The following is a 14,055-nucleotide window of genomic DNA, read 5'->3' as shown; positions in this document are numbered from 1 at the left end:
CACCCATGTTTGTTTTCTAGGAAGGGCTTTTTGTGATAACATGGCCTCATATCTGAACACAGAAGACACCCAAAACAAACACAAGTGGGAGTCTCACAGTTTGAGCAGGATGTAGTGGAGGAAATGAAGGGGAGATAGACTGTCACAGCAGGACACATGAGGGACACATGAGGGACATATGAGGGACACATGGGGGACATATGAGGGACACCAGAGGGACACATGGGGGGACACATGAGGGACACCAGAGGGACACATGGGGGACACCAGAGGGACACATGGGGGACACATGAGGGACACCAGAGGGACACATGGGGGACACATGAGGGACACATGAGGGACACCAGAGGCACACATGGGGGACACATGAGGGACACATGGGGGTTAGAGAGGGACACATGGGGGACACATGAGGGACACATGAGGGACACCAGAGGCACACATGGGGGACACATGAGGGACACATGGGGGTTAACAGAGGGACACATGGGGGACACATGAGGGACACATGGGGGACACATGAGGGACACCAGAGGGAAAAGGAGGGACACCAGAGGGACACATGATGGACACATGGGGGACACCCGAGGGACACATGAGGGACACATGGGGGACAAAGGAGGGCCACTAGAGAGACACATGGGGGACACACTCCTGGTCACATCGCTGAGCCGCGTTCTCACATTTCAGAATGGACGATGACTGAAGACAAATGATGTTATTACAAACGTATCAGACCGTGGATGAGATGAGACAGAGATGGATTTTTATAAGCCCAACAATGTCTTGCCCCGTTTCTGTGGAATTAGTCGGTGTGGTAGTTTCGTTGACAATATCCTCACTGGAGCGCCCATGAGCAAAACAACAAGGGAGTGGATCTGGTAGACCGTGCAAGTACCAAGAGTAACACCCAAGTCTGCTCGAAATGACAACATCCAGTGCCGCTGTTACTGTTTATGACATCTAATCGATCAATCAAGCTATTTGTTTATGCTCATTAAAGCTGCTCAGGCATGAAATTAGCATTGCAATCGTTCACTGAAATCCCCTGTGACACATCCTCAGGTGCACAGCATGAGCGTGCGTGTGTGTGTGTGTAGTAGAATATGTAAAAACTGAATTATAATGGCAGAGTGAGATAAAAATGTTGTCTTCTGTTCTGGAAATGAAAATCATGTTATCAAGCAGAGACTTTCTATCATATGACATGAATACACAAAGTAATTTCCTGCAATCTGATCCTCCATCTCTGCAGATTGGAGTGTTATCACCTCGGCCAAACAGCAGCATCCATCATTTTGCATTGAGGTTAAAGGTCAAGATGAGCTTCCTCTTATCCACTCATGTATGTTTGGGTGTAAAAAAACATTAAGAGGAATTATTTTATGGCTCATTTAGTTTTGAACAGTGTGTCATTTCTCCTGCCTTTAGTTCTACGTGCTTTAAGAAACATAAATCATGACATCATGGACGAGCGTAACCATGTGAACATCATCCAACCTCAGTAACAATCACATTATCGCCTTATAGCTGTGATAGAAACGTATAACAGATCCTACCTTTGATGTGAACTTCCTGTTTGTTAGTGTGTTTGAAGTGTTTATAGTTTCAAGCATAAAGTTTGGTGCTTTTAGATCTCTTTTATTTATTTGTATGGATTCTGCCCTGAGGTTCTGGTTCTATCCCAGAGGATGAATATGGATGAACCTAAGGATTGATTTTTATATTCAGCAGTAATATCACACTCTCCTACTCTAAGCAAACAGTGACGGTTACAAAGCCACGAGTCACTGTTCTACCAGTAAAGTCACAATTACATGACTGAGCTACTCACACTGCACATCTCAGCATAACAGCTGGAAAAGGAAGTTTGAGGTTTGGACTGAAGTTAACGACAGAAGCAGGTTGTCAAAGGTGAGGCTGGGGTTGAAAACAGAGTCCCAGCTGCTGTAAAGATATTAAATGCTTTCATTCGTTACTGCTTAACTCTCCACCGGTGCTGTAGTGTCGTAATGTCAGAACAAGGTGCCATCAGGACCTCTCCACAGTTATTACTCAGCTTCTTTATGAAACAGAGAGAGATCTGAGCAGGCAGGACGAGACTCTCTGCTCAGCTTGTTTGTGTCATACGTCTCTCCGCTGGGAGGAGATCAGTACTTTATCCGTTTTAGTGTCACAGCCAACCCCTGGGGACTTGAGTCGACGTGCTTGGCTCGTGAAGCCTGTTACAGCTCATCTGAGGGAACATTACGCTGACAGTAAACACAGAGAATTTATAAGTGTTTCTGTCCTGATTACACCTGCATCGCTGCTGTTTAGCTGTAATAATAGAAAACAGAAATAGAATAACACTTAATGGTTATAAACTCTTTATTTGAGGCTGAGGAATGTTGTTGAACTCATTTGACAGCCACAGACAGAGTCGACCACAAAGTGACAGTTTAGTGTCTGAACACACACACACACACACACACACACACACACACACACACACACACACACACACACACACTACTGACGTAATAGTGCAGCTTGCAACAATGTGTTCATAACTGGATGTGTCTTTGTCGTGCAAGACGAGAGGAGAGCAACCAAGGAAGCTAAACTTTCCGCTGCTGCACCTCCATATAGGACATTGTTTGCGGACATACATAAATATATATATGTACAGGGTTGATGGGTTTAGAAGGAGAGAGAGAGAGTGGGTAGAGAGAGAGGGAGAGAGAGATTGATTCTCCTTTGTGATTCCACGACTTTGCGCCACGTCTGCACTTCTTCAGACTCTGACATCTTTGCTTCTTTTTCTTCCCGAAAACACACTTAAAAGTGACATTTGATACGGCGTGTGTGTGTGTGTGTGTGTGTGTGTGTGTGTGTGTGTGTGTGCGCGCTCGTCCTCTATTCCCATCGCTGCTAAAACGCTTACATCCGTGTTGATCCACAGGACTGATAATTAGTGGAAAGGAGGCAGACGGGGGGGCGGAGGACTCAAAAAGTGGCCGTAACCTGAGACCAGAGAGGCACTGAGCAGACAAATACACACATTTATTATGATTAATAGCACGCATAATATTCAGTGTTGTGATAATAAAGTGCTCATTAGTTGCTCAGACACACTGTTTAAGTCACTGAGTTCACATGAAGCCTTTCATAAATTCAGGTTATCTCCTATCAGCTGATTTATGGTCTGTGGTTGACCTTTATGTTTATACTATATTGTATGTTTCAGGAGTGCACTAAGGTTCCCATGCAGGCCATTGGCTCTCTCTCTCACACACACACACACACACACACACACACACACACACACACACACACACACACACACACACACACACACATAAACATACACACACACACACACCTGCTAACACACGGGCTGCTTTGGCTTTGATCAGTCAGCCCTGGATGGACCCCTACCTCTCACCCAGTGCCTGCTGGGATACGCTCCAGCCCAGCACAACAGACACACACACACACACACAATGCACACACATGCATATAGACGACGTACGTGTGTGTTTTCAACAAACAGTGATTCACAGCCGCTTTACATCTCCAGCCCAGCTTTGATTCATGAATGACTTCAATGCCTGAGTCCTGCTGCTGTTTACACATAAAGCAGCAGGATTTTAATTACGCATGGTGCTGAAAACGCATCACCATCATGAAAGACGTCAGCAAAGTTTGAGAGAACCATTGGTTTAATCCCTCAGCGTATGTGTGTGTGTGTGTGTGATGCGGTAATCTGATTCCCGGGCAAAGCGGCACATGGATGATTAATGCTGCAGGGACACAGAGGGGAGAAACTCTGCTCAGGGGGTTCATTGGTAATCACAGGGGGGAGGATTATTGGAGAGATTGGAGCGAGTTATGTACTTTGCCTGAAAATGACTGAACGAGTGAGGAGAAAGAGTTGGCAGACGCAGCAATGCAACTTGGGAAAATGATGATTTGCTTCCAGTTGGTGCGGACACATGACTTTCCGTAGGAGTGACTCTCCGAGGAGCGCCAAGGAGTTCTGCTGAAATCTGATAAACAGCTGCTTTAGAATCAGAGACATAAATTGAGATTAACAGTGAGATTAGAATCCTTAATGTTGAGAAAGGTTGAGGCTCAGAGTCAGACCTCAAATGGATTGTGTTATGTAAATGTATTGTTTTTGAATGGGTGAAGATCTCTCACAAACTGTCGCTGAGTCACTGTCAATCGGCTCTTTCCCATCAAACATCGGGCCTGGTAAAGCAATAAACACATTCTCGGGAGGTCAGAGGTCAATAGAAGTGGACATTTATGAATATTCCACAGTCAGTGAACCATTTGAAAATAACTTGATCTATGTCTCCCTCCTGAATACATCCAGAGAAACACACACCCACATACAAACACACACAAGCCAATGGATTATGGAGACAATGCTTATTTTTGTGAATTTATGTGGCCGACAGGTTTATAGTCACAGCTTGTCCTGTTTGCTTGAATATTAAGCCAAGTCAGTGAGGATCAAAGTCCAGCTGGTGAACATAATTCTGCTTTGCATGAACACACTCTGCATGCTGGAGCCAAATCTGGGCCTGGAGCTGTCTTCTTATCAGGCTGAAGACACACACCACACACACACACACACACACACACACACACACACACACACAGGCTGCACACATCATATGCTTCAGAATACAAATGACGGACTGAAAGTTTTAAAGCGGAATCAGTTCAAATGAGGGTGAAAGTCAGGTGCGCTTCCTGTTGTGGCGACCTTTACACTCGGATGGAGGGAGAAGTTGCGTTGCTTTGCTGGAAATGTGACAAGCTTAGCATCAAAGTGTGAGAAAGGAAATGTTCTGAACACACAGCGACCTCATGTTTCCTGAGACAAACACAGAGAGCTGATGAATGATTCTTCAGCCCCATAGAAGCAGCAGGAACATACATGTACATTACTGACATACATGCATTCTTTATTACAAACTGTTTCAGATGATCGCACTTGTGTGTTTTGTCTTTTTAAGTTATTCTGGTTTTCAGTTGATTTGAAAGTAAACCCTCAGTGATAGAGAGGAGAATGAAACAAGGTGACTTTGTACTATTTTTCCAAGCAAATATACATTCAGTATGTAAATTGAATAGCTTTGTTGCTTGTATGAGGTTGGATTTCTGGTTTTAAGGTCAAACAGTGTTTAGTTGTGGCTATTAATTAATGAAAAGTTGTTTATTAACTGGATTTTAGTACCAGAAACTTTAAAGCCTATAACTCTCCCCTTTTTTTCCATTAGTTAGTACTGTAGATCCTTAAGAACAGCACTTTTTGAATGAAACTATGAAACTACTGAGACTTCTGTCCATCCTTTGTTGTGATGTTTGTTTGTGTTTCTTATTATGGGGTTTGTGTGCAATTTGTGATGGAAGCTGCTGTAAGTTTAATTCCTCTCACATGGATAAATGGAGTTGAAGTCTGGATTGAACCAAATCAAATAGAATCAAACCAAATGTCCCTTTATGACAGAATGTGGTGCTTGTTTGTTCTGTCAGTGTGAGGACAGAAGCTCCGGCTTTGATCCCTTCGTCATCATCATCATCACTTCCTGTCTCAGTTCTGGTCCATGTCCACAGTGGGGTTGTGTGACAGCAGACCTGGTGGAGCAGCAGGTGCTCTCTGCTGTTTATCAGAGCTCAGCGGGTGACAGAGTGCAGGGTGACACTGGAGCAGGGAGCAGGGCTGCTGATGGAGGGCAGCTTGACTTCACTCTTACCTCTGCTGTTATACCACACACACACACACACACACACACACACACACACACACACACAAACACACACACACCCCAACCCCTCCTTTTGTATACGCTGTTACTGACTGATGAGGTTAGTCTGCAGTGGATTGTAGCGGATGAGAGTGGACACCTGTTCACACACACTGTAAACGTTGCCTCATTGCTCCTTCATTTATACATTTAATAAGGTACAGCTGAGAGCGAAGAGGTTTGATCACTGAGAGGAGGAACTTTGTCACGTTTCACACTTTAAATCCACTCATGGCTGTTTTTCCCAAAATCTGGAAGCTTCTCTGATGTTCCTGTGATGTTTGTCTGAGCTGCTGCTCCGTTTCTTCATTTGCTGAATTTCAGTGAACCGGAGTGAACATGGATTTGGTTTATTGTCTCTGGGAAAAAGCTTTTAGAAGAATCTGCTCTCTCTCTCTCTCTCTCTCTCTCTCTCTCTCTCTGTCTCTCACTCTCTTCCCCTCTCTCCCTCTCCCTCGCTCTCTGTCTCTCTTCTTCCTTCTCTCTCGCCCTCCCTCTCTCCCCCTCTCACTCTCTCTTTCTCTCCCTCACTCCTTGCTCTCCCTCTCTCTCTTTCTCTCCTTCCTCCTCTCTCCCGTATTCCCTCTCTCTCTCCCTTGCTCTCCCTCTCCCTCCTCCCCCCCTCCCTCTCTCCCTCTCTTTCTCACCCCCCCTTTCACTTGTGGTCATCTTTACAGCCTTCAGTACAGCAGCTCTTCCTCTCTGGTTCGCTCGTCTGTGCTAATGAGGGTCAAATGTTTTTTTTGCAAGAATTTTGCAAGAAAACAGTGAGTGTGAGAAACTTCCGCTTCGTGTTGACAGCATACGATGACACGTCAAGGGCCATGTTTGTGGTGCTGCTTGTGCGTACTGCTTGTGCGTACTGATCGTGCGGTCGCTGCATTTTTAGACGCATCGTAAAACATACGCACACCTTTGTACTCCTGCCCACACACACACACATGCACACCACAAACTGTTTTAAATTACGTTCACACAGACTTTGAAAGGAACGCTGCACTGTTTCTTTATGAGTGATGAAGAAACTCCACCATTTTATTCAACAATGCAAGAAAATAAAGTGCATGAATCAAAGACATGACACAAGAAATGTTCAATCGCAAACTCCACCTATCAACTACTGCATGTTTACACACAAACAAAGCCTCTGTAACCTGAACGACATCAAGAGGAACCAGACAGGCGAGTGTGTGAAGTAAGCAACGAACTTGTGTGTGTGACTCAGACTGTCACCTTTATAACTTTAAAGACATTATATAGTTTTCATCCAAACGGACACAAAATAAATATGAAATGATTCACGAGACAGTATTGAAAATATCAAAGGAAGAAAAGTTACAAAAAACATTTAAGAAACCGATTCCTCTAAATTTTAGAGATGTAGAATGAACCACAATCGCTTAAATGAGCTTTTAAATGTTTGAGTCCTTATTTTCTGGTAACTGGAGCTCAGAAACAAGGACTCCTGCTGAAATATGGATTCAACTACACAACTAAGATCACTGAATTAAAGCCTGATCACTTCTTTAGGAGGCATTTTCCCTTTACAGATGTACAAGAACCTTCTCCTAGAGAAGAATAGACAGCCCCACAAACATTCCGAGCTGTCAGGTGTAAACAGTTTGGTATCAGAGGTGTGCCATCATCATCACTGATGCCTCCATGAAGGAATGGAAAAGTGAGGGTTTCTCCTTGAAGGCATCTGTGTGAATCCAAAGGCTCAGGAGCAAATATGTGGTTTCAGCCTGAACATAATACTGCTCTGTACATTCATCGTGGAACTAACAGCTCCTTTACCACACGTGAAACGACTTGACTCTTCACTTAGCGATACATTAGAAGCACACCAGCTTTTGGTTTCTCATCAGGATTATATTTAACTCTGCTTCTATTTTCTTCGTTAACCACAAGCATCTGAAATTACTGCTCTCATCTAGTTTCCATCACGAGCGACGTCAAGTCTCAATCTGGAGAATCTCTGCCAACTTTGACACTTCAGTCATGTAGAAGTGGGTCATCGCCATAGCAGCAACACTTGCTTTGGGCAAAGTGTCAAACGTGAGAGTCGTCTTAATCGTCCTGAGACATCAAAGCTGCTTCACTCTCTCTCTCTTCTGTTTCCTGCTGTGCTCCATTTCACACACTCATTCTTTCGTTTTCTATTTATATACATCCTTCCTCATTTTTTCACAAGTTTAAAAGTTCAGTAAAGTTCAATTAGGGAAAATGCATTCTTATAGAGTCAAGAATGTTCTGGTAATTGTGAGTTTGAAAGACTTCACACTGTCAGTCAGATGCATTTCTCATCTGCTGTCTCTGAGCTCAGCCACACCTGAAGCGCTGAGTCTTTCCTACGGGGGATCGCATGTGGGACGTCCCGGTTCAGATCCGTCTCCTCTTTGTTCAGCACTTCAACGCTGTCCTGATCAGATGAGTAAGAAGCTCGTGAACCTCCGACAGACGGAGGCCCGGGAGCAGAGAGCGACTCTGCCCGTGTGCAGCTGCCCGTGTACACCTCACTTCCCTCTGGCAGGTAGAGGAAGGTCTGAGACGTGCTGGAGACGTCTCGCAGGTCACGGGACACCAGGGAGCGAGAGTCTCGATGGGAGATGACAGAGGAGAGCTGATGTGCGTCTATACAGTGAAAGTTCCTTTGTCTCTGTCGTCTCCCGACTCCGATCTTACAAAACAGGCACTTGATTCTCTCCAGGAGCTTGAAGAGCACAGCCTTGCGGAGCAGGATGTAGATCCAGGGGTCCAGGATGGGGTTAAAGGAGGCAAAGCGAATTGCTCGTAGATCAGGGTTCTTATCCAAACGCTGCTCCACTGGAGTCTTATACAGCTGGTTGAGAAACACCTGTGCCTGCAGGGAGAGAGGGAGAGGATGATGATGAAGGAGCTGTGGGTGCTGAGACCAATAAGAGCATGAATGAAACAGTGTGGCAGCTTCACAACGTTTCACTACTATCTATGATAAATTAGCTTGTGATTTGTCAGCTGTGTGACCAAAAATTGTACAGAAAACGTCCGTGTTTGTGCGAAAAAGTGCCGTGCGTAAAGCGAACTTACAACAAGCGGGATGGAGCAGACGAGCACCACTGCCGACGTGCCTATGAGCAGAATAACCATCTGAATCTCGGCACCGGCGAGTCTCCCAAAGCTGCGTCCTCTCCTCCGCGGGTCCACGACGCGCCCCGCATCGGCTCCCAGCGACATCCGGCGGACGAAGCGCCGGTGCATCTGCATCAGCGCGCCGCACACCAGCACGTTGCAGATGACGGTGGCGAGGATGAGCACGGAGCTGAAGCCGGCGTAGATGTAGGAGAAGGCGGCGTCGCTGCTCCGGTTGCTCCTCCACTCGATGAAGCACCACGTCTGCGGGTACTGCTTCCTCACCCGGCCGAAGCCCATGATGGGCAGCGCGCAGAACAACGCGTTGGAGACGTAGATCGCCATCAGAGTCAAACCCGCCAGCTTCTGATCCACGTAGTCGTTGTAGAAATACGCGTGGTTGATGGCGATGTATCTCTCCACCGACATGGCGCAGATGATGCTCAGACCCGCCAGGGAGAAGAACAGCAGCGTGAAGCCGAAGTACTCACACAGCGCGTCCCCTCCGGGCCACGACCCCTTCACGTACGTGGCGATGGTGACCGGACTGGCGAGCAGCGTCCCGAGCAGGTCCGTGACCGCCAGACCGCACACCAGCGTGTAGAACGTGGTTTCCTTCTGCTCTTTGCGGGATTTACACAGAACCACAATGGCGATCACGTTCCCAACCACGCCGAAGATGAACATGACGGACGGGATCGTGGGCACCATAGTTCTCACGCTCACCGTGTGGTTGCTCATGGTTGAGTCCTTGAACGCAACACCAGATGCAGGGAGGTTCTCTTCTATCGCCAGTATTTCCAATCCAGGACAGGTGCCGTGTTCCCACTTGAAGGAGGTATGACAGACATTGTGGGAAAGGAGAGAAAGAAGATTTACTTTTCTCAAAATCAAACTTTCAGGAAACTTTCAGCAACTTTGCTCAGATTCACACAGGGAAGTGGGCAGGGACCCGTCCACGGACACCAGTGGCTCCTCTCTCCCTGTGTGTGTGAGTGTGAGTGTGTGTGTGTGTGTGTGTGTGTGTGGCTTCAGTCCCGCCCATTCACTCCATCTCACCCCGAGGCATCAACGGTTCATTTGGTTCATGAAGCTCCTCAGTCACGTTTCAGCCCACACAGAATCAATATTGCACAATAATTACAAGGTTAATTGTTGTGAAACCTTCAACGTGTCAAACATCCAACATGTTGCTCATTTGAGAGCAATTTAAACATCACTGCATGTCATTCTAGGGAATTACTGTTTATATTTGACCTCTGACCTCTGACCCCTGTGTTTTAAGCTAAAACGATGCATAATTCTCACATTGGCTGTGACACTCAAAGGAAACATTTCAAAGTTCATGTGAAGTTGATTGATCTTGATATCTTCTGCTCTCTATCTCTGTTAGTTCTGCAGATATGGATAGTAAATCAGAAAAGACAACATTTATGAATAAGTTATCACTGAATTGAATCATAACTCCCCTCGGTGGAAATAAACAAGAATTTCCTGCTAATGAAGGATTTTATTTAGAGGAAAATCATTTATGTTTATCAGCCTCTGAATCAGTTAATGTGTGTTAGCTTGTGTTATGTTGAGTCAGATTCTTATACTCTTATAGGTGTGTTATTCCAAATATTTTAATGATTTTTTATCTTTGCCTAAGTAAAATTCTACATTTTCATTCCATTTCGGCCATCATCATTTCTTTGGAGCACACAAACACACAGTGATGTCCTGCAGGGACACCGGTGTCCCTGGCATGAATACTGACACTGTGTCTGTTTATGTCTGAGCAGGAAACATCAGCTGATCATATACTCCTCTATCTGTGTCCTGTGGGATCGTTTAACAGGAACACAGGAACCAGAATACTCATCATTTTACCTGAATCACACGTTGAAAGAAGATTTTAGGGTAACTTTGATCATATTTATATACTTGTAGATAACATTCAAAGCCTTTATTTTTGCTCCGCATGTCTCCCCTCAGTCTGCTTTGGTCCCGTTCCCCTGGACACTGGGTTGCTTTTGAACTGGGCGGCCCTGAGACCTTGAATCTGCTGCCTGACGTCATCCCCTCCTCTGACCCTCTGCTCCCTCCAGCCCAGATCTGCTTATTTACTTATTTCAAAGGGGGAAACACTTGGTGATTGCAGCCATTGTATAACCTGGAAAAAATCATGTTGTTTTAAGCCTGAAATTGGCCTTAACATGTCACACCTCGGAAAAACACCCAAAAAACTCCACCGGTACACGGATGTTACGCAATATGTGTGTGTGAGTGCGCCTGTACCACCACGTGTGTGTGTGTGTGTCTGCCTGTTCCTCCACGTGTGTGTGTGTGTGTGTGTCCGGCTGTGCCACCACGTGCGTGTGTGTACAGTTTGTGATTTCTCTTGTGTTGTGTGTCTGAGCCTTTAGCAGAATGTTGTGTAAGTAGATTTAACAGATTAGTTTCCTCATGAATGCACTTTTCCTGGATTTGTTTCATTCAACTCTAGTGGGACCCAGAGAATCAATGAGACTTTGGACAGAGGCCAGCGAGTGTTTTTGTTTCTCAGGCAGTCACTCAGCACATTGTGTGTCTGGAAAAGATTTCTCTGCTCTGTACTTATGAACCTTTTTTGTATTGGAAGGAAACAGCCGCATTGTTTCCTCCCCATTTGTAGCTGTTAGGATTTAACCTCTCAGAACAGGAGAGGTGTTGATACAAGAGTCCTCCAGCTCCTCCAGCTATGAGACACATCCATCACACTGGCTGCAGGGTTTAGATGCTTTCACTTGTAACAATATGTGCGTGATTTGCTTTAATAGCAGGGTTGGATCTTTGATTTGTGATCTGATATCATGGTTTATTCACCACAGGCCTTTTGTTGTTGAGTTTCTACACCGTAAGAGTGAAACATGACCACAGCTGCTCCTGTGGACGCGTACAGACACATCAAGACGGGATGAGAGAGAGTTTCTGTCCTTGTTCCAAATGCAAAGCAAACCTCAGCAGATCCACAATTAAGATCTGTAACCTGTGGTGTAGATATTGTTTGGCTTTAAGCTTACAGAAGTGGAATCTGAGTGACAGCAACTTCCAGTGACTTTGATCGGCTCTATCGACTATCACCGGGGGAGTTTCCCTCTTTTCTGCCTGAGGAACTCCTGCTGTCTATGAGAATGATCAGGGAAGAAGACATGTTGTCCTTGAGGACTCTCTCTGTGCAGCTTTATAAAGTTTACAAAGCATTTGGATGTGTTTACTCTGGGCTCTGCTGGATTTGTAGATAACATCCGTCCGCTAACTCACGCAGTATAACAAAGCTGCAGTGCTGAGACTTAGAGGTAAACTGTTTGTAGTTGAAATGAACAGTTTGACACATGATGCCGACATGAGAAGAGAAACTATCATAAAGAGATTGGACTTTTTAACCCATTGTGAATTGTATTTGTAAGTATTTGACCTATCTTAATGTGACCTTTAGTGACCACATACATCAAACATTACATTACGACCATTTGGCAGACGCTTTTATCCAAAGCGACTTACATTACATTTACCACCCTTCGCAGAGGGGAGAGCAATTGAGGGTTTGTTGCCTTGCTCAGGGGCGCTTCGGCAGGGGTTCGAACCGGCAACCCTCCTGTTCGCAAGCAGAAGCTCTACCCACTGAGCCACTGCCTCCCACACTGCCTCAAACCACTGCCTCAAAACTATACTTAATGTGTCCAAACCCATTCACAATCGGCTTTATGGCCCATAACAAAGCCAGACAGGCCAGTTGATCCATCAGGGTGTATAACTGTTACTCTATTATAATACAGATTTTGGCTCAAGCCTTTGAGATCAAATGGACAAAGAGCAGTCGTTTTCTTTGATTTCCAACTGAATTTGTGCAGACTTTCCAAAGAATCATTGAGGACAGTTTATCCCTGATGAGGGTGTGATCAGATCTTGGCAGCACTCAAATAGCAAAGTTTTTTTGGGAAGTCAATGAGGAAGTGTTCATCCATTCAAGCAAAACATCACACCATCGCACCAAAGCCCCAGCACTGTAAGATTGTGAAGAGGGCAGAATCCTAGATCAAATCAGTTTGACTCCATCCTACCTGCTACCTGCTGCACCCAAGCCCCGCCTCCATAACTCCTCCAATCAGGGAATAGCAGACACGGTTATAATGTCTACTGAGCTGGGAGGACGAGGCGAGGTGGTGGTGTTGTTGGCGTTTGATTTTATGAGCGAGTCAGCTGGACCGATGACATATTTACACCTGCTTCTGTACGCGTGACTGACAGACGATGACATCAGCATGTGCTCCACCTGGTTGGATTGCATTCTGATCGCAATTCCTCCTGCGCACATTTTCCCATTACGTCACCTGCATTTCTCCTTATCTGGATATTGTGTTTTAATGTAAAACCTAGAAATCATTAACACACGAGGGGCGTTTGTAGCTCAGCCTAACACGACTGGATGACTTTGGCTGCCCGTGACTGCACAGTGGAAACACCATGTAGGGTGTTGGGGCTGATGATGCATTAATTAGAGGGCGAACCAAACTTCCTCTCATCTAATCACCTCATTTACATGTGGATGCAGTGTTTTGGACACACGCGATGCTGTTTGCGAAGTCCTGCCGTGCTTTTCATTGAAAGGCATGCAAATGAATGAGCGCCCACAGCTTCATTCAGACTGCTGCCTCACATGCTGAGGAGAAGAAGAGATGCCAGAGTTAGATTTTCATTTCCTCTAACCTAAGCGTTATTAAAAGGCCGCATAACGAGCATTCTGTCAGCATGAATGTCCTTTTTGTCAGTGACAGAAAGCAGCGACTCTGCTAACAGCCTGTGCTCGGTTCATGACTCACATGGAGATCAGAGGAGACGACAATCTGCACAAACAAAATTCAATTAATTTGCATCTTGTGGGGCTCTGTAACCAGGAGTGATTAAAGTGATAACTGATGGAATAACTTTCCTTTCATGACATATCTGAGCAATCACAGGTGATCCATTTTTCTGCTGATGTAATTAGTCCTGGCGTATCTTTTGTCTGGTTGCTCCGCTGTCACCTACAGTATGAAACCTTTACCAGCAATCTCTCACCAGCCTTCAACACCAGAATGAATCAGCTGCTCTGGGTAATGTATATATATATGGTGAA

General features: G+C 45.4%; 1 protein-coding gene across 1 annotated transcript; it reads right to left on the bottom strand.

The window, feature by feature from the left end:
• Positions 1-6,815: 6,815 nt before the first annotated feature.
• ptger4a (prostaglandin E receptor 4 (subtype EP4) a) lies at positions 6,816-10,665 on the bottom strand. Its single transcript, XM_076149544.1, has 2 exons — positions 8,874-10,665; positions 6,816-8,667 (listed from the first exon to the last, which is right to left on the bottom strand). The coding sequence occupies exons 1-2, from the start codon at positions 9,654-9,656 to the stop codon at positions 8,095-8,097; spliced, it is 1,356 nt and encodes a 451-aa protein (XP_076005659.1). The 5' UTR covers positions 9,657-10,665; the 3' UTR covers positions 6,816-8,094.
• Positions 10,666-14,055: the final 3,390 nt, after the last annotated feature.

This window comes from Genypterus blacodes, unplaced genomic scaffold (genome assembly GCF_046128005.1).
Source record: "Genypterus blacodes isolate CSIRO-AG114 ecotype Tasmania unplaced genomic scaffold, CSIRO-AGI_Gbla_v1 ptg000045l_1, whole genome shotgun sequence".
Lineage (NCBI taxonomy): Eukaryota > Metazoa > Chordata > Actinopteri > Ophidiiformes > Ophidiidae > Genypterus > Genypterus blacodes.
This window is presented reverse-complemented; position numbering and strand designations above follow the sequence as displayed.